The 21,804-nt window shown below is 44.8% G+C and overlaps 1 protein-coding gene across 3 annotated transcripts in view; it reads left to right on the top strand.

Moving 5' to 3' along the window:
- Positions 1-21,804, top strand: part of PREX1 (phosphatidylinositol-3,4,5-trisphosphate dependent Rac exchange factor 1) — a 221,193-nt gene that overhangs the window by 135,301 nt on the left and 64,088 nt on the right. For 2 of the 3 annotated variants that reach the window (XM_074970041.1, XM_074970040.1), the window contains exons 9-14: positions 31-180; positions 4,468-4,615; positions 11,565-11,665; positions 16,244-16,347; positions 17,506-17,555; positions 21,366-21,441. In XM_074970041.1, coding sequence (XP_074826142.1) covers positions 31-180; positions 4,468-4,615; positions 11,565-11,665; positions 16,244-16,347; positions 17,506-17,555; positions 21,366-21,441 — 629 coding nt within the window. The remainder of the gene's footprint in view (positions 1-30; positions 181-4,467; positions 4,616-11,564; positions 11,666-16,243; positions 16,348-17,505; positions 17,556-21,365; positions 21,442-21,804) is intronic. The other variant, XM_074970042.1, reaches the window with a different exon arrangement.

Genomic DNA, 21,804 nt, shown 5'->3' on the forward strand with positions numbered 1-21,804 from the left:
CTGTCTGGGCTGTGCTTTGTGTTTTTGCAGCAGATTACCACAGCAATGGCTACACGGTGACTAATGGCTGGAAGATACACAACACTGCCAAAAACAAATGGTTTGTCTGTATGGCCAAGACTCCAGAGGACAAACAGAAATGGCTGGATGCTATAATCAAGGAAAGGGAACAGAGAGAGAGTAAGTGAATGGCATATATTCTAACAGCACTGAGTGACTCACACAGGAGAGACACTGTGTATGTGAACACATGTGTAGGCATACATGGATGTGTGCGTACATGTTTGGGTGACTGTGAATGTGTCAGAGGGAGAGAGAAGCTGTTGTAGTTTCTTAAAGGTTTCAGAGTAACAGCCGCGTTAGTCTGTATTCGCAAAAAGAAAAGGAGTACTTGTGGCACCTTAGAGACTAACCAATTTATTTGAGCATAAGCTTTCGTGAGCTACAGCTTGCATCCAATGAAGTGAGCTGTAGCTCACGAAAGCTTATGCTCAAATAAATTGGTTAGTCTCTAAGGTGCCACAAGTACTCCTTTTCTTTTTAGTTTCTTAAAGTTTTCCTCCATATGACAGTGGCTTTTTAATGGCCAACTTTAATGACAAGAGAATCAAGTGACTGGAAGCATCTACTTCTTAATTTACCCCATGGCATTTTAATCCCCATGCATCATTATATTTACAGGAATCAAATTGTCAGTTTCTTTTATGCATTGAAGCACTTTGAAACGTCTATACTTAATCGATTTTTAAGTCTTTTATTTGTAAATAGAGTCTGCAAGATGGAAAAAACCAGCCTTTTGCCAGGCGGTGCTACAAACTCATCCTCACAAGGAGTCAACCTAAATGTTTCTGGGCTGTGCATTGAAATAAAACAATTCAGGGAGAACATCTTTGGGACTGTTTGGACTTCGCAGACTAGGAATGCTGACAAATCTGTGCAAATGTTTGTGTCGCTTTTATCTTTCTGGAACTGAATGAAACACATGATTGTCTGATCGAACTGTTCTGTAAGAGAGCGGTAAGGTCGATGGAGCCTAAACACAGGATGGGGAGCCAGGAATCCTTGAGTGAAAAGGTTCTGACACCAACTCCCTCTGTAGGCTCAGACAAGTTATTTGACTACTCAGCCTGTTTCCCTATCTTCAGAATGGGAACAATAACTCATTGGCAGAGGTGTAGCCAGTTAACGTTTCCAAAGCACTTTGGAGATTAGGAGCCTGACCTATAGAAGTGTCCTCCCATTTTGCAGGCACTGTTTTGTGGGTGCAGTTGGCCTCATTTGCAGCTGTAACTACCTACTTCTGCCAGGACAAACTGAGGTCAGTCTGAGACCCCTTTTTTACCTAAGCCGTATAAATGTTAAGTGATCCTGGTTTTCACTAGGAATTTCAAAGGATTTTAAGGAAGATGGACACCAAAATCCCACTGAAATTTAATTGGAGTTAGGTGCCTAAATCCCTCAGGCTGCTTTGGAAATCCCAGCTCTAATTATTATAATACAGTACTTTACGGCATGATAAAATGCAGTACAGAGTAGTGTAATACAATACAAATTCCAATATGGGCTGTTATCTTGGAATACAAGAATCATTGATAGCATGCCTTGTCATAGCTGAATGCCAAGGTACCTGCCAATAATAGGGAAACCACTTCAGAATACTGTCCAGCCATAGCATAAATGAAAGTGAACTCCTAACCTCAGGCCAAAATCAATACGAGAAGGAATATCTCTGAAGGCCAGTGAGAGAGTTCTACCTTTTTAAAGAATGTTTCTAACCATTGGAGGCTGGGAGGTCTCTTCTCACTAATCAATTCTGCATCACATTCTAACAGAGGGATCCTGCTGTGCTACTTTAGCATTTTTCATTCAAATGAAGTTCCTGGCTCCTAGGCCTATGCTCAGAACACTAGCCCAAGTCACTCCAAATCTTCATTGCAGTTGAAATTCTTGTTTTATGGCAGCTTGATGTTTTGTGCAATCAGGTTAAAAATAAAAAAGAGAGAAAGGTTTAATAAGAAACAAAAGAGAAAGGGTGAGACAAACAGAACCATGGTTAAATAAACGGTTGGGCAGGGGAGAGAAGAGACAACCATCGGTATGGTTGGGGACAAAGCAGAACCACAAGAACACTTAAAAATTAGAGTATTGTAATGATACAGGCTCTTTGCTGGTATACATAGGCGCGGGAACTACGGGTGCGGGGGGTGCTGCAGCACCCCCGGGCTCCCGGCTACCACCCCACGCCCAAGGTCTTTGTTGCCGCCCCACACCTAGGGTCCTGGCTGCCACCCCATGCTCTGCTGCTGTCCGGCGCCCGGGGTCCGTTCTGCTTAGACACGGACTCCAATTCTACAGCCTTGATTCAAAATTGTTGGTTACTTTTTGATAATTATGACCTCATCCACTGTGTGCCACGGTGTGTGCTCTGTAAAGCAGGGGAAACAATACTTTCCTACTTTGGGGCCATAGTATGAAATGTAATATTTGTAGGAATGCTTTTAGAGCCTCAGGTGGAAAGTTATAGAGAAATATCAATTATTATTATTGTGCCTTTCAAACAGAGAGTTCTGACTCAGGTGAGGAACCATCTGTTGGGATAGCTGAACTCTTAACAACAACAACAACAACAATAAAAATACACAACAAAATCCTTAGGAAAAAAATACAGAAAATCTTGGTGAAGGAAGCGAAATTATATTTAAACGGGAAATTTCTCAAAATTTTATGTGCAGCATCAGCCACTGTCTTTTTTTTTCCGGCTGCTTTTCATCATCCTGGTTTATGATGTGGCAGTCGATGACAGGAACTCTGGATAAACACGACTATCATGTCAGACATTCCAGACCTTATTGGAAAGCTTCATTTGACTCAGTACTTGCAAGGTCACAGAGCTATCAGTGTTTGGATTAGAAACCTTGGTGAGCTTCCCAATTCTGTGTGATCCTGGAATGAGCTGTGTAGAATGTTCATTCTAGTCTGCTGTTTACATCGGAGCTTGGGGAATTCGGTCATGTCAGACCAGAATGAAACATGTGTACTATTAGACTGGCTGTTTTCTATCACAGGTTCACATTGCAGATTAGCTTTGGCTACACATAACAGCATACATATTTGAATCAGATCATAGGATAGGGGAGGTAATACTAAGTCAGGAGGTCTGCAGAACCAAAACCTTTAGACAGATATTGGATACATGAAACATGCTACCTTTACAGAATGAAATATTGCATAAGACTCTCACTTCTTAAGCACATGTACCAAACCTATGAAACAAATGCAATAACCATTTGAAAAAACTCAAAGGCACTGTGGTGAATAATTGGTGGCTATCAGAGGTGTTAATTTTTGTTCAACTTTATTTCTTCAAGCATAAAATAAGGCTAGAAGGGGTCTTTAGAGATAATTATGTATCTCTCTATCTAACTAGCCTTTCAGGCTGTTGCTTTAGTCTATAAAGAGAATGTATTGCTGGTGAAAGGTGCCAGAACAAAATAACTGGAAAACGAAGTCCTCTGTTCATTTGCCAGACGGGTACAGCACAGACAACAGCAGTGTGTGCTACCTCCATGCTCTGTCCCACCCAAGTGCCTTAACCCTCAATGGCAGGGGCAAAAAGTTAAGTTAGTTTCCAGGGTCTTTCATAAGATAAGAAAGGCCAGCTGTGACATGAATGCATGTTCACTAGGAGCTGGAGTCAGACCAATAGGCTGATTTCAGACTAGCCATCTGGTTGTTGCAGCTTTCAGTCATGATTAAATTGGGCCACATGCAAACTGAGAGCTGGAAGGTGACACCCTTCCTATATCCCATCACCACTCGCCTAAGTCATCCAGTATCTCTCCAGCTGGCTGCTTGATATGGTAGCCACAGTGTATCGTCTAGCACAGGGGCATTTATAAACAGCTTATTTACTGGCGGTAAGCCGAGGAATCAGCGTTCATATCTAGATTGGGTTTAAGTCAGGGTCTGGATTTAGTGTCAACAGAATTTTGGCCCCAGTGATGGAAGTCTCTTAAAATCATCTGTTCTGACAAAATTTCTGTCATCTTGAACTAATGCTTGTGAAGGTTACAGCGGCACCAGGAGTGAATGGGGAATGATTTGTTTGTTTGTTTGTTTGTTCGTTCCAACTCGCGCATGTTCTCAGTGCATGTTTCTGAGAACATTCCACTATGTGAGATGTGATGGAAGCCTCGTGTTTGCGGTCCTTTGTTTCTGAGCTGATCTCCATGGGAAACTCAGAAGAAAGGCTGCAAGCTTCACCTGCGCACTGAACCACCCGTCAATTTTGCATCCAGATTGTGAAGGGGCCCACTTTCCCAATGCTTGTAAAATAAGACACTGCCATAAACTCTTATTGTCCCGTGTGGCTGCTGCTGCTCTGTGTATGCACCTGGCCTCAACTTTTGGCTTTGAGCGAATGCTTTGATGGCCAGGATCTGAGGGAACCCCTGCTTTGTATTCCAGGTCTGAAACTGGGGATGGAGCGGGATGCGTACGTCATGATTGCGGAGAAAGGAGAGAAGCTGTATCACATGATGATGACCAAGAAAGTGAACCTTATCAAAGACAGGAGGAGAAAATTAAGCACTGTTCCCAAGTGCTTTCTTGGCAAGTAAGTGGTGTTTGGTTTGAAAAGGCCCTTTCATGCCAATTAACCGAAGGGACTGGGTTTTCTGTGGATGGTATTGTGAGGGCAGATCAGCTGTGCTTTGCCAGGGCTTAATCAGAAAGGCCATAACCCCCATTACAGCTGCAGTTCATTAAAATTAATCATTAATTTCTATTCAGTGCTCTGTGCAGGCTGTACAATAGCAGCACATTCCACTGTGGAATATTTCACAACAATTATTTCAGATCGGCAGCAGGAGTAAGGAAAAGAGCCTAACCCCCTGATAGCCCACCTGTAGGGGATGCTTTATGAGCAACGTTTGAACCCAGTAGAGCTACGCCAGCCTCAGTATCAAATCTAGAGTGTGCTCATTTAGTTATTGCTCACCAGAGACAACGTAAATTGAACAGGAGACCTCATGTCTTGTAGAAGTAAGGGATAAAAATGACTTTTCTATGGGAGAAAACTCTCTCAGTCAGGCTAGACATTAGGAAATAATTCTTAACCGTCACAGAGATTATGTCTTGGAAGAGACACTGTGGAGCTGCCAGAGCGCCATTACAAGAGGCGGTCAAGGAGAGATTAGATAAGGCACTAGTGGGACTATTGTAGGGAAATGTCCTGCACAGCTCACAGGGAGTCAGAGTTGGTGACCTGAGAAGACTTTTCCACCTCGGCTGCCTATAGTTGAAATTATCAGCTGGGAAAAAATAATTTTGAGAGACAGCTTATCCAGATACTTCCCCTCCCTCCTGTTCCCAATCACTGTAGCGAGGTGGTTTGCATGCAGCAGCCTTTGGGTGTATGTGAAGTGGAAGTGATGCACTGTCTTTATGCCTGACAGACAGCAGTCTTGATGGACAGATTGGTATTCCTGGTAGAGTGAAAGTGCTTGACTCCTTTTTATTTTGCTACATTCACATGGAAAGCTTGGGCTCTGGACGTGAGGCAAGTTCTAGTATTTCCCAGTTTATGCACAACCAGAAGTGCCAGACCAAAAGGCTGTGTTCTCACAATAGAATATAAGGGTTGGAAGGGACCTCAGGAGATCATCTAGTCCAACTCCCTGCTCAAAGCAGGGCCAATCCCCAATTTGTGCCCCAGATCCCCCTAAATGGTCCCCTCAAGGATTGAACTCACAACCTTGGGTTTAGAAGGCTAATGCTCAAACCACTGTGCCATGCCTCCCTCCTCTGCTGAGTCCCTCTATTTTATCTAGTTTCAAGAGTCATGGAATTTCCTGGTCAAGCTCTTTCTTTTTAAACATACTCTTTTTGGTATTGTAAATGTTTCACACTTTCTTCTGCTCATTGCCCTCAGTCCTGCCTGGCAACAAGCCTGATATTCCAGTCTTGGAAACCTGATGCAGCTCTGCCAATGCCCCACAATCCTGATCCCTCCTAGGACCCATGACCTACCAAAGCACCTTAATCCTGAACTATTGTGTCCCTGCTATTTCATCCAGAATGCCACTCTTCTCCATAAAAAGTAGCTTTGCCAGTGCACTTCAGCCTTTACCTAAAGCAACTTTGCTATTCTAGTCCTGGGTCCCCAGTACAGCTCAGCCAATGCATTTCAATCTTAGCCTTTTTGCAGACTTGCCATTCCATTCCTGGGCTTGTCCTGAACAATTCATTTCAGTGGTGACCTGCACATTTGTGGGCTATTCCAGCCCAGGATCTCAAAGAAGAAGTTACTGTCGTGTTGAATTGTGTACATAGGCGCCAACTTCCCTGTTTTCCCCTGGGTGCCCCACCCCCTCTCTGCCCCTGGCCCTGCCCCCACTCCACCCCTTCCATGTGGCCCTGCCCCACCTCCATTCCAACCCCTTCCCCAAAGTCCCCACTCCAACTCCGCCCCCTCCCTGCCCCTATTCCAACCCTTTCCCCAAATCTCCGGCCCCGCCTCCTCCCCTGAGCGTGCCACGTTCCCGCTCCTCCCCCTCCCTCCCTCCCTCCTTCCCAGCACGCCACCAAACAGCTGTTTGGCAGCGGCCGGGGGGAAGTGCTGGGAGGTAGGCGGAGGAGCGGAGACGCGGCATGCTCGGGGGGGGAAGAGAAGGTGGCGGAGGAGGAGGTGGGGCGGAGAGGAGGGGGTCTTGGCTGCCAGTGGGTGCAGATCACCCACTAATTTTTCCCAGTGGGTGCTTGGTGGTTTTGAGGTACAGGCATGTGTCAGCTGAGAATAAGATTGAGGCTGCTAAACTCATTTCACTCTTGCCCTTAGACTATCTCGCAGGATCCTACTGCACTAGAGCAATAGCTCTAAATGAGTCAAGGGAGAAAGTGTGGCTGTGGAGGGAAAAGCTAACACGATGTGCTGTGAACTAGCCATAACTGCCTCCCACACTCTGATGTTATGAGTTATAGAAATATCAAGTGTATTTATTTTTTGGACTCTCTCTCTAATTGGATTCCAAGGAATGATTTATTAGAGAGTAAATTCACCTTGCTAAGTTCTCTTCAGGTGCACTGGCAGACCATCCAGGTATGCAAATAATCATACTCTGTGAAAGGGATGCTTTAGTGCCAAGAATGCATTTGCCACAAGGGTTGCTTTTTGTACTTTTTTTCCTGAGTTTTGCAATGTAGAGGGGTTAGCAACCCTAGAAAGTTTCAAATGTGTCTGGGCAGATTGGAGCAACCTAAATGGGTTGGAAAGATTTTTCTGTGTATTTCTTGAGGAGCAGAAACCCAGTAACTTCAGGAGTTGGGAGAAGTGATGTGGCTGTCAGAATTTAGAATTAAGACTAATCTAAATTATGCTGGGTACAAACCAGGGATCCGACAAGTGCCAAGGGGGCTTATGACAAACTTTACCCCATCTCCCAACCCCACCTGAGCCGAGCAGAGCTGAGTATTTGCCCGTGGTCCCTATTTAAGCTAAGGCAAAAGTGTCCAAGCACCTTCTTGCCCCCAGGACCTAAATTGGCCATCTATACCACTTTCCACCTATTGAAGTGACAAGTGAAATGAATGACCATATATTTAGGGCTTTAAAGTGCATTTTATTGAAATAGAAAGGCAGGATTATAGACAATTCCTCAGAGAGATTATGTTTAAATACCAAGGGCTAAATTCTTCCCTCACACAGGTGCATACAGCTAACACTGAAATCATGTATGTAGTAGAATGTGACTCTAAGGACATTCCCAAATAGCACCAAATTAACTAACACATTTGTGGTAGGCACTGGTTACCAACTTTCTAATTGCAGAAAACCAAACAACCCTGCCCTGCCCCTTCCCCGAGGCCCTGCCCGTATTCTGCCTGCTTTTTGAGGCCCCGCCCCTGCTCATTCCATCCCCCTCCCTCCATTGCTCGCTCTCCCCCATCCTCGCTCACCAAGCTGGAGCAAGAGGTTGGGGTGTGGGAGGGGTGAGGGCGCTGGCTGGGGGTGTGGGCTCTGGGGTAGGGCCGGGCATGAGTGTTTTGGAATGCAGACGGGGGCTCCAGGCTGGGGCCGAATGCTGGGAGGGAGTTTGGGTGCAGGAGGGGGTGCAGGGTATGGGCTCTGGGAGAGAGTTTGAGTGAGAGAAGGGGCTCAGGGCTGGGTTTGGGGTGCAGGAGATGGTGCAGGGTGAGGGCTCCGGGAGGGGGCAGGGGTTGGGGTGTGGGAAGGGGTGCAGAGTGCATGCTCCGGGAGCGGGCTCAGGGCTGGAGCAGGGGTTGGAGTGCAGGAGGGGGTTCGGGATGCAAGCTCTGGACAGCGGTTACCTCAGGTGGCTCCCAGAAGCGGATGGTATGTCCCTGTGGTTCCTAGGCACATGGGTGGCCAGGGGGCTCTGCACGCTGCCCGCACCCGCATGCACCACCCCCACAGCTCCCATTGGATGCGGTTCCTGGACAATGGGAGATGCGGAGCTGGCGCTCAGGGTAGGGGCAGCATGCATAGCCTCTCTGGCTGCCCCTGTGCCTAGGAGCTGCAGGGACATACCAACCACTTCTGGGAACTGCACAGAGCCATAGCAGGCAGGGAGCCTGCCTTAGCCCCTCTCCACTGCTGACCAGACTTTTAATGGCCCAGTCAGCAGTGCTGACCAGAGCCACCAGGGTCCCTTTTTGACCAGGTGTTCTGGTCAAAAACCGGACGCCTAGCAACCCTACCTTTAGGGGAAATTTTGCTGTGTGCTGGGCCTCTGGCTGAGCTCTAGAGTGGTGTACCCCATTCCAGACATACAGACCAGGGAGTGAAACCGTGTTTAGACACCAGGGGGCAGACCCTCAGTTGGTACAAATTGTTCATTGATTTGCGCTATGAAAATTTATACCCTCTGCGGATCTGCCCCCAGATCTGAGAGGGAGGCTACAGCCCTTCCAGCTCTTGCTTTTTTTGTGTAGAACTAGATCCCTGGAGTTTGCTGGGACTCCCCAATATAAAACAGTTCTCTTTAAGTATAAAACTAAGAACTGATGGAGAAAAATAACTGAATGCTGCTCCAAAGACCCTAAAGCCTTTAGCAAGTGAGATGGTTTTCTTAAGTGCTACTTTAAGATTTCTATGGCATTTGGTTCTCAAGCAAAATTAGTGCAGACTTAATAAACTCTGAGAAGTATGTGACCCAGAAATATTGGCAGCTGCTGGACTGTTGCCAAAAAAAATCTGTTTGAAGCCAAAGAAGGACAATTAGGGAGTTTACAGGATGATGGAATTTTAACCTCATGCATTTGTTAAGCAGGAGGGGGTGGGCATGCAAATTGCCAGGTAGACAGCTGAGTGATCATTTGCACACACAGTTACTTGATTTTCATGACTTCCAGGCACAAAGATAATAATATTGCAGGTAACTTCGCCTACAATTTAATTGCATGTTAATTTTTGAACTAAATGTGTTTTAACATCAGACCCTGAGTGTCTAATTCGGTCTCCCATGAGTCCCTGCGGCTTAGTTCCTCATTTCATTTGCTAATGACCCCTTCTGGCAGACAAGGAGTAGCATTGACTGGCTCAAAGAAAAGACATATCCTACCTTCTTCACCTTTAATCCATGGGGGAAAGCAAAGGATCGCCGGGCTACAAGAGGAGTTCATAGTGTTTGCCATAGTGGGGAAGAGGGATAGCTCAGTGGTTTGAGCATTAGCCTGCTAAACCCAGGGTTGTGAGCTCAGTCCTTGAGGGGGCCATTTAGGGATTGGGGGCAAAAATTGGGGATTAGTTCTGCTTTGAGCAGCAGGTTGGACTAGATGACCTCCGGAGGTTCCTTTCAACCCTATGATTCTATGTCTCTCCATACAGGAGTTATTTCACATACTCTTTCCCTAAAGTATTAGGTGCCAGTCTTCCAACCCTCAGCTTTTACTTGTGCACACACAAAATCATGCATTGGCAAGTATGCACCTGTACTTTGCAGCTGCAAACACCTCTGCACATTCTCATGTTTGTACATGCCCACTAAATAACCTAACACCTGTTAGCACACAAGTGTATCGTTTGCACCTGCAAAGCCTATTGGGAGCTATGTCAGAGAGATACAATGGAACATGCATGCGATTCTGCAGGCACATAATTAGGTAGCACAACTCCTATTCCCAGTAATGGGAGTGGAGCATCTGATTCCCACCCATCTCTCCGATAGTTTATTTCCTTATTCAGAATCACTGGGAGACCCTTCTAAGATGTTGGGCTTGATACATCCCTGTTTTACTCTGGTCTTTTTACAAACTGTTGGTTTCTATGAGATGACGCTGGTGTAACGAAGCAGTTCTGCCGCTTTCTTTTTGCCGTTACAATTCCATGGTAGTCCCTCAACAAGCTGAAGCTGTTTTTTATTGTTGTTGTTCTAAAAGCAAAACAGTTACACTACCTGGGCTGGGATGAGTCAGCCTGTGAAAACACAGAAAGACTAAAAATGCTGCATTAAAAGCCCATAATTGGAGGCATGGATGCTGGTTTTGATAAGCAACAGCCCTACACAAATTGGCAGGCACCCAACTGGTTTATTGAACTCAGAGTTCCCATATGTTGCTCTGCTTTCAAATATTCCTTTTGTTCTTTTCGATGAATTTTACACATTCTGGTGTAGTCCCTGATTAAACTGACAAACTTGCTAGGTCCCCCAACGGCACTGCCCGTGTCCCATTCATCAGGCTGGCAATGTTTATATTTTCTATACATACTGTCACTCTTGAGTCACACACAACATAGCTAACTGTATTCAGAAGTTTTCCTCTGCCCTGTTTGCAGCTCTGCCTTCATCATAGAAACAAGCTATGTGTCAAAGCACTGTGATTCACCTGCTCATTCAGAATTAGTATCCCACATACCACCAACTTTTAGTAGGGTAGGAGGGATTGATAATCATTTAATTATAAGACAGGCACCAGTTTTAATGCAGTGACCTTAAATTAGCCTATCAACAGGACCTGAACTCAGTCTGAGTCTACTCTAATTTACAATAATGTAACTCTATTAAAGATGATGGAGTTACCCCAGTGCAAAACCAGTGAGGGAGGCGAATCAGACCCAGTGAAGTAAGATGAATATATCTTTCAATTCAAGCCATGTATGTTGCTTTGATGGATACCAGGGTAAAAATATCATTTCCCTGTCTGTGATTTATTGTTTTTTAAGGGCATCAGTACACCTTCCTTTCCTGCTCTCATTTGGGAGTCTGGAGCGCTCATTAAAATAAGTCTCTGTTGTAGCCCTTTTTGAACCAATTGGACCTTCTTTCCCTCCAAGTCTGCTAGTTTTGGAGAATTAAGGGAAATGTTTCCCACAGGAAACATGCTTCATCTGCAGACCATTTCCCACAGAAATGTAGGAAATCCAGCTGTCTAGAAGAGGCGCCGTCATTCCCTTCTGTGTACTGTAGCCGAAATGTCGTGTAGCTGTTAATGCGGTGCTTCAAGAAGAGAGTCACCAGTGGTTGGTTAATGTCTGGCAGAGACATGTTTGCTTGCCCTTAGGGAGAGAGAGCTAATTGCTTTTGCTATTCTACTTCCCCTTGCAGTGAGTTTGTATCCTGGCTCATGGAGATTGGGGAGATAAGCAAGCCAGAGGAAGGGGTCAACTTGGGACAAGCTCTCTTGGAAAATGGCATCATTCATCATGGTGAGTGCTCTGTGTCATAGCAAGGTGCCAGATCTTAGTAAGACACTGGAGACATTGGTGTAAGGGCACTTGCAGTTGTTCACATTGTTACCTGCACACATTAGCTGTAACCACATGACATTCAAACAGCTTCCCTCACCGTTTGCTTCAAATCCTCATTGTCCCACTGTGAGAGGGCATTTAACTCCAGCTAGCATTAATGGGAGTTATTCCCATGAGGGGGCCACCTTTGTGGTAGCTGTGTCATCACAGTGACTCAGCATCCATCCTAAGGCAAGCCCGCATCTCTCCAATGACAGGCTATGTGACGGTCTTGTGAAAATCAAGGCCGTTTCTGAATCTAGGACTGGGTAACAACCCTAAGTGGCATATGGAGGAAAAGTGACTCTTGAGTTTGAGACAAATGCATTACAGAGTAAGTGGGTCCTTTCTCCATGCCTCTTAGCTGTTTTACTGAGCAAGGGAGTAGAAGGACAGTATTCCAGGTGCAGTGCCCTCATCTATGACAATCCAGGCACATGTCTTCTCTGAGGGCCAGATTTTCAGACTTTAGATGCACAAACACACCTAGTCGGCCATTTATGCCTGTAATTACTTGACTTGCGTGTACCATCTCAGTAGTTGCGCGCATGCGCGCACACACACACACACAGGCCTAAAAACGGTGTGTTCATTTGCACTTAGTATTTTTAAAAACCCAGCCTTGAGCAACACTTTCAGTCTTGATGTCTGCCATGGAACGCGAGCGAGGAGAGCCGAGTTGTGCAAGTCAGGAAAGGGCCAGAGACTTGAGTAACAGGGAGGGCTGTGGCTGACTGAGTGTAGAGACATTTGACAATTTCCCTTCAAAAATGAGGGTCAGCCTTAGGACCTGCAGAAGTTAGGAGTGTTTTCTGGTAGACATACAGTATTCTCCTTACGCCGTGAGATTCCTAGCCATAGAGTGAGGTAGTAAAGGGGGCGGGAGACTATTTGTCCCCTCCAGCTCACTTTCCAAGAGCATATCTTTTTAAAAGTGTCATGTGACTTTGCTGATGAAGCCCAGGAAATGTCCCTTCTACATGAAATCCTAGGGCAGATTTTTAAGGCTCTGAGGCCTCTTTGTATGAGCGGTTGCGTGAGCATTTGCACACCTGACTTGTTTGAAAATCTGACCCACTCCCCATATTTCTAGTCAAGCATGATTTTTCTCCTGCTTTTTGTGCCCTTCAAAACCCAGATTTCTCCTGTTCTTTCCCATTCTTTTTCCGTTTCAGAAAGCAGAATAACTCAGTCATGTGCAATTTAAACATCAGGTGCTCCGTTTCTAGCCATTAGGTGTATGTGGCTGGAAAATGCTCATCAAGGGAATAAGAATTTTTTTCCTTAAGGTCTTAAGTCACCAGTTGTCCATAAATCTGTGCAATCTCTAATCCAGTTTAAATAGGGGAGCTATTTAATTAGACTTGTATTGCTTTAGCACTAATCTGTTGGCATTACAGCTCCACAAGGGCTTTTTCCAGGTGATTATAACAGTGTTAAGAAATGAGGTCTGTTGTCTTCTCTTAATCAAAACACAGGGAAGCCTTTCCTTGCTGTGTGCTAATACCAGCAGCACCAGATTTCCCCATGCACATGCACTTCCACCACCAACGTGCAGACACAGTAATTCGTTTGCACTCACACGATGGGCCAGGCTTTCAAAAATGCTCAACTCCCATTTAGGCAACAAAATAAGTGGCCAAATTTTCAAAAGTGCTCAGTACCCAGGAGCTCCCGTTGTGACACCGATGTCTTATTTACTTGCCTAAATAGAAATGGAGCCCTAATTGTGGGTTCTGAGACCTTGAAACTATGGCCCCATGTGCATGTGCATACAGATATCGCATACTCTGCACACACACTCAATCACTTGCACAGCACAAGAAGCTCTTCTGAGGCTGCATGATCCAGTATTGATATTTTATTACAGCTATCCAAGCTGCTATAGCTGACCACCCTGGCATTGGTCTGGATGTTCTTAGATGTGATTTAGCAACTATCCCAACAAAATCTCCCAGCACAGAGAAACAAAAATAGTTAAATATTACATTCCACCAGAGGCCCCTGACAAAGAGCAGATCCCTAGAGTTTAAAATATTGCCTGTATCTAGAGCTCCTATTGTCACTGTCTCCTGGTGACAATTGGTATACTTTAGAAGGCACCTTGAACCCTATTTTTAGCTGAGGAAACATCCCGTGTAATTAGGCTATGAGTTTTACTGACATGAAAAGAGTCACAATATCCATCTCCTTATCTTGAATTGAGTTAAAACCAAAACACCACAATGTGGCCCCACATTAGGCAATGTGTCTTATCTTTTGTTTTTCACTTGGTATAATGTGACTGTTGGGAGAAAACTGCTGATTCTCCCAGCCTGCCTGACCTTCTCTGGGAACAGGGCTCTGTGCAAGGCAGAACAGACCCTGGCAGATCACAGACTTGCAGGAGTGCTGAGCTTTGTGCATTTTATCACTTTGCTTCCTCATCTCCTTTAATCCTGGCTCCTTTATCTGAGGCTGCTGATGTGTAAGTGACAGCATGGTACGCATAGCAGCGAGCTAAAGGAGTTTCATCAGAACTTTGTCCTAACCTGTGCCAGGCACAAAGGATCAAAGGGATCTCCCCGCAGGACCAGTTCTCAGTCAGATTCAGAAGTATCAGACCCAGAGCATTCAGACTCTCAATGAAGGAAGAGTCAGCAGCCATTACAGAGGGCATCAAAAATTCCCCATGTATGAAAGGACTTGAGAAACTTCTGAACAGGATTATATGATGAGTTTGCCTTCAGTACCAGGCAACTGGACTTGATGAGCCTACAGGTCTCTTCCGGTCCTATGTCCTGTGTTCCTATGTCAAAATGGTGATTAGATTCTGCAACATGGAACCAGCTTCACCCTTTGAAATTTTATACAATCTTTCCTCCCTGCCAAAGAGAGGAAGCAGCATTAGACACCCACAGGACAGGAGGTAGATTATAGGTAGTTCTGCCCCATCCCCAAATATCCACAAAAGAACAATCTTTGCCTTCTAAGGGTGGGGCCCGTCCACTATGCAGCTCAGACAAAAACCCGGGACTAAACTGGCTCAGGCTAACTCAGTTTAAACAGCTTTGGCCAGCCAATGAATCCCCATTCTTGTAGGTTGGCCAAATTGCATCTAAATTGAGCTAGTCTCAAGCAGTTTTAAACCACATTTTAAGTCAATTCATCAAGCACGGTTCCCAGCCCAGAATATAGGGCTTCAGAAAAAGGCATGGGGCTACCAGCTAGTTTTGGTCAGACATATGCAGGGGTGAAAGTAACATTCCACACTTACCGGTACGGGGGCCAGTTCCGGCCCCTGGAAGGGGCCGGGCCTCGGGCGGAAGGGGTGGGACTGGGGGTCAGCGTCCCCCAGCCAGCCCATCCACACTGCCTGGCCCGTGCCACCCAGGGTTCCATCAGCAATTTAAAGGGCCCGGGGCTCTGGCTGCAGCAGCCGGAGCCTCGGGCCCTTTTAAATCGTGGCCCTGGGGCAGCTGCTCCTTTTGCCTCCCACATCGGTGGCCCGGGGGGGTGGGGCACAAAAGGGGTGGCGATGTTAAAGCGCTGCCGCAGTAGCGCTTTAATGTCAGCTGACTACGGGCCAGTACCGGTGGCTACTTTTTACCGGTACGCTGTCCCGGCCTGTACCAGCTTACGTTCAACCCTGGTCATATGACTCATTAGAGATGACAAGGATGATTGGAACTGCTCACTCCCCTCCTTTATCTCTACCTGATGCTTTGGTTGCTCTGTTCCCTTGCCCTTCTCCTTCCTCTGTATTTGCTTTCAGTTTTGGACTCATCTTTCCATTTGGGGTGTGTCCCTATCCCCAATGAATCATATTCCGCTTCCTATGCTCGCCTCGAGTCACCATTATAATACAGCCAGGACCAATCAGATCTCACCTGCACCATTGCAGAACGGCCATTTTAGCAAAGTAAGTAGTGTCTGGAGAGCACCATTTAATTATATCAGTGAGCCCATTAACACCTTATTAAAAACAAGTGCTCTGGTGGAAGAATCCATCCAACATCTGTAGTTCATCTCACCAGCATGCTCTCTCCTTTAGGAATTGCAGCAGATCCCTATGTCAGAGCCTTGGGCAGCTGCAAAAATCATTTCATTCATGTTAGAATGACTGTTGTAGGGTTACAGAATCTGCAAGGGCGTGATTCAAAGCTGATTGGAAAGACTCCCATTGACTTCAGTGGAGCTGGTTCGAAAGCTGTAAACAACTGAAACAGGTTTGATGGAAGAGAACAGCATTTTGCAGGGTATTTCACTTGACTGAAATTGCAACATTTTGAAGAACCATCCCTTTGCGGCCAGACATTCAGAAATGTATCTGTGCAAGGTATGCACAACAGCAGGACTGGTAATTGTGTGTGGGCAAACCTGAGAATGTGAGCGTTTGTCATCAGAGGGACTGTAGAAAATGGTAGATTCTTTGCGTGGAGAAATACTGTGCTGTCATAATGCATGGCATGGGAGGAGGCATTGACTGATTATTAATTGCTGTGCTGGTGGTTTCAGTTTCAGATAAGCACCACTTTAAGAATGAGCAGGTGATGTACAGGTTTCGGTATGATGATGGAACGTATAAACCAAGGAGCGAACTGGAAGATATCATGTCCAAGGTACTCGATCTCCCTTCCAGGTTGGAGTCTGATAATAACTCTGAATAATAGTTATAAAAGTGTCTTTTTTACATATGTTTGGCTGTGACCAGCACTACAGCATACTCTCCGAAGCTAGTAAATCAATCTGCCACCATGGTAGTGTAGGAGACATTCTCCCTCTCGTTCCCCATCTTGCCAACTTATTTATTATGTATTTATTTATTATAAATAAATTATTTAATTACATTATTTATTTATTACTTATTTATTATTGTTATTTATTATTCTATTGATTAGGAGAGAAAGGGAGGCCTCGTGATAAATTATTATTATTATGTACGTTATGGTTGCACCCAAAGCCCCCAGTCAGGATAAGGGTGTTGAATTCTGTAAAAACACAATAGACTAATTTATACTAGCCGAGGCCTCCTTCCAGTTTAAGAAGAGAGGTGATGTAGCAATGGTGTGTAGCTATTTAGGTTTTTTTCCAGATACTTACATATATCTAAGGTGAGTTCCAGTGATCCCCATGTGCCCCTCAATCCATTATTAATTGGCTGATTTCTCATGGCTATCACTTCAGAGGTGGTTCTTGAGGAGAGATCAGGAGGAGGAGAAGAGGGGTAATTCCATGGGTAAGAAGCAGCATAGAAGAAGCTGAGGTGTTTGTGTGAGAAGCTGACAAGCTGATGTACAAGGCTGCTGTTGTTGGCAGAGCAAAGGAGGTGGGGTGACACAGTAAGAGACAAGAGTGGAAAAGCTGGGAGAGAGGTGAGGAGGTACTTGAAGGTGAAGGCAAGAAGCTCACACTTGGTAAAATGATACTGGGGGGCCAGTGAAGGGGGACTCAAACAGGGGTTTGATTCAGTCAGAGTGATCTTAGCAGCTGCAGTTTGCATGGGTTGGAATGGGGGTGGATGCTGGAAAGGAGGATATTAGAGGTAGAGAGCAGAAGTGAAACCTCAGTGCCAGGGATGGGAGAGAGATGGTTGGAAGTGGAAGGGGAAAAAGAGGAGAAGGAAAAGAGTTTCTAGAAATATTTGATCAGTCTAATTCCTGATGAGAAGATGTCCAAGGCCATGCTACTGTAGTTCCAGAGCTGCTATAGAGTATGGTTTTTAAAAAAACACTGGATCTGGTGCATAATTATAAAGCCACATTTGTTTTGTTCCTTAGGGTGTGAGGCTCTATTGCCGACTGCATAGTCTTTACACTCCAGTGATAAAGTAAGTTCCGCTTGTCTGTCTTTCTTAAGGGGATAACATGCTGCCATTTGAAACCTTCTCTCTTTCTCCCTATAACCTGTAATGAAACAGTTGGCTCAGTTTATCCGGGCTCCTTTGCTACCATCCTATCTCCACAGCTGGGAATAGCAGAGGTGCTTCTGCTGAAGGACTGTAGAACTGAATTCTGGAGGGCTGGTTTCAGGGCCATTCTGGAGTCTGCTCTCTCTACCCATTCATCACAACCCTTAGCTTCAGAGCATTTATTTACCCCAGGTATATTCCTGAGTTTGGGGTTAGAGTGGGCATATTAATAAGTGATGCCTGAACCAGAAGAGATCACGGAGGTGCATCTGTAGCTGTTGCTTGTTGCAGGCAGTACTGTTTGTTTTGTTAAGTTAAAGGGCTCATAAAAAACCACGAAGGGATAAATCCTGACTTTGGCAAAAAACTCCTACTGACTTTGGCAGGAGGATAGCTTGGCTAGGGGCTTTGGAATTTGACCCTGTGTAAATAAATATCAGCTCAAGGCATAGAACTAATCGAGGTGCACTAGTTAACCTGATTCCAAGACATGGGATTTTTAAACCTTAATGCCTTAATGGAACGTCCAGATTCGCAATTACTGAAGCCTGTGTCATGAGCCTATTTGAGGTTTGGAATGAAGCGTTTGGATGTCCTGTTCAGCTGCCCATGGTTGAGAATGTGACATTTTCACTCACAGGAACTTTCTGTTTTAAGGTTCATACAATTTTGATGACAAAGACTAACCCCTGGAAAAAATAAATATGGGGCCCGGTTGGAGTCCCAATTTGATCAGAGTTGACCTCCTGTCCCTGAGGTGCTCAGGAGATGTTCCAAGGCGAAAGATACTTTTGGCATGACAATGGTCTATCTGCAGAATGGACACACTTAATCAATCATAATTCTGCCTAACTGAAAAGACAATTACCCTGGAGGGTGATGCAGCTTTGAGTAGGCAAAGTGGCAATGTGTGTGTGCCTAATCCATTAAGAAAGTAATTCATATGTAAAGCAGAAAAAGCTAATAGTAACTTGAGCTGAGAAAAAAATGTCCCTTACCTCGGGGTCCCTACAACATCAGATGGACTGTGCTGGATGCAGCAGTCTCATGAGATAAGGATCAGCAAGGACGAAATAACCACTGTGGGTCTATTTTATGGCATTTTAACAATGCACCATTTTTGCTACCAGGAGATTCTCTAGCCATTCTTTTATTTCAAGATTAATCTACGTTTATGACAGGGATGGATTTAAACGGAGTATAACCTGGTACTGTGAAAAATTAGAGTCACTGAAAACTTTGGGCTCTCCATGAATAGACTTAGACCTTCAGCACTCTCAGATTCTTCTTTGAAACCCATTGTCCTTCAAACAAACTCTTCCTACCATCTGCCCAAGGTGGACTGATGTCTTCCACTCCTGAATCTCTGATCTTCCTGCTCAATGACAAGTCTCAGCCTGTCCCAGCAGGCAGCAGCCTGGCACTATTCAGCTGTTCGTTGCCCCAATACCCAACTGTTCTGCCTTTCGATCACTGTTCTGTCTGGCAACATCTGAGCCTACCGTTCCTGCTGTCATAAGCTCCTGGTTGAGGAAGCCCACTTTTCAGAGCATGCTTAGCATTCTAATAAGCTGGGAAACCTGCTGAAATTGGAATACTTGGGTGTAAATGCCAAGAAGTATTGGGGGGGGAAAACAGGAAGTCCCTGATTTTATGACTCTGTGGATATTCCCTCCATCACAATCCTAATCCATTCCCTTTACTGAAAACACAGTGGCCTCAACACAGCATCTGCCTGTGCAGTTTGTTCCCATCCACCAATGGTTTTACGAAGCCTTGGGGCAAAATATGATGGTGGCCCACTGGCAGCAGAGCATGTCATATTTTGGAGGGCATTGCCTCAACAGCAAAGTATGTGAGGAGGGCGTCTAAACAGAAAATTATTAGATTTGTGGAAGACCGGGAACAGGTGATTGACTGGCTAATGATGGTAAGGGGCATAGCAGGAGCATTTGTTTATTCCCCTGGCACGAATGTGTGAGTGGTAGAAAACACTTCCCTGTGTTATGAGGGCGGCAGGCATCGTGCTACTTTAATTTGTCGGAGGCAGGGCGACTGGCTGCGATTCAGACGTCACACAGATATGTTTCCATGTCGTGGCATCACCTGCAGCTGATGGGTCAGTGAGTTTAGGTCCAGATCTCCTTCCTGAGAAGTATTTAACTGGCAGCAGTGAGCAACTGGGCCTTGGACCAAGAGCCCAAAGCCAATGAAATGTTAGCCCTTTCATCCCAGTGTCAAAGCTGTCCCTGTACGCTGCCGGCCAACATTAAAATGCGAGGAGCCACCTCTGACAATCTGGAAAACCCTATTCATTAGAGCTCAATATTTTCATGCTCTGCTTTATTATTCTGACATTTCCAAAGCACATTTGCTCATGATAAGTGTGTGAGGGGGGAAGGTGCCCTCAGAACTCCCACAGCTTTGTGCTGGACTTAGTGCATTACTGGAAGCCAGGCCAAAAAATGTGTGTAAGCACTATGGGGAAAGCTTTTGCTCTGAGGACACACATTTCTGGAAATGTTACGTTGTGTTTTCAAGTTCTGGAAGTGCTACTTCCCCTTCTAATTTCTTACTCTCTGGGTTATGCAAACATGCAGGTTGAAGTTATTTAAAACAGCCAGACACAGCACAATCGCAGCTGTAGGTGACCAGTAAAGGAAAAATGTGGGTAGGGTGAATTTTAATTTTAGATTTTTCTTCTTTGTCTTCAAAAAAAACTTTTGTATAGTTTGGTGCTAATGAAAGGGGCTGAGTTGATAGCACCAGAGAGTAAAATCTTCTCTTGAGCTACAGAATAGGTACATCCTGGCAGTGATTGTGAAAGTTTCTCCCACAAAGCTGTGCCAGTGGACCTCAAACCTGAATTGGAAGGACCACCTCTGGGTTGAGAGGGGAATTCATCCTACATGGTCCATTCAGCAATTGGCCTCTCTGCTGAGACTGCCAACGAGAGCGAGCCAATTAATGCAAATTAATTGCAGTAATGGCTTTTGCAATGTGGGATTAGGAATTGGATCAAGTTCACCAAACTCATTTCACCCAGGCCAGTGAATTTCCATAAAATGGAAACAGCTTTCATTCACTGCTGCCCTGGGATGTATTCGATCCAGTGACCTAAAGGTAAAAGGCTTTATATCCCAATGACCTGAGCCACCTAATCCCCTTTGCTTTAGAGACTCAAGACAAATTTATTTTCATAAAGACCCAAAACATCAATTATTTCCATGATCTTGAACTGGAATGGACAAAGCCTCTAAGGACCATTGAGTTATAAATGTATCTTTTCTTTGTCTCAAGAATGGTGCTGGTCCATATTAGAAGACCTAAGTACTAGCAATTAAAAAGAACACACTGTATTTGACCTCTTCTCCCTGGGTATGGTGGGAAACAAAATCTAAATGCCAAGTTTTTAGAAAAATGTGGATCTGAATCTGGACATTTTGTTGATCTGGAATATGTTTCTCATCCAGGCTGTGAGATCTTCCCTAGTTTAAATCTCAGTCCTTTCTTCTAGAAGAGCAGAGTACCTTCTACTATTTTTTTTCTTCTTTTATTTCGTTACAATGCTACACAAAACAGGGATGGTCTAGTTGACCCCATAGGTCTTTCCCATCTATAATTCCTCTTCCTGCATAAAATACAGATTGCAATAATTTACTTATTTATCCAGCCTAATTGAAATGTGTATGTTTTTATACTGATGTTTCTTATTTTCTTTGACCTAAGAGACCGAGACTACCACTTGAAGACCTACAAATCAGTCATCCCTGCCAGTAAACTAGTGGATTGGCTGATTGCACAGGTAGGAAAATGTAGATAAATAGTACTTACATATATTGCTGTCATGATATCATTGACAGCTTCTGAGTAATGGCACTACAAAAGTGCCATGCAAATGCCTGTCCTCACTTCCTGATGACATAAATAAGAACAGGGCAGCATTATCTCCTGTAAGTGTAAACAAACTTGTTTGTCTTAGTGATTGGCTGACCAAGAAGTAGGACTTAGTGGACTTGTAAGCTCTGAAGTTTTACATTGTATTGTTTTTGAGTGCAGTTATGTAAAAAAAAATCTGCATTTGTAAATTGCACTTTCACGACAAAGATTGCACTACAGTACTTGTATGAGGTGAATTGAAATATACTATTTCTTTTGTTTCTCATTT

Source organism: Natator depressus, chromosome 13, assembly GCF_965152275.1.
Source record: "Natator depressus isolate rNatDep1 chromosome 13, rNatDep2.hap1, whole genome shotgun sequence".
NCBI lineage: Eukaryota > Metazoa > Chordata > Testudines > Cheloniidae > Natator > Natator depressus.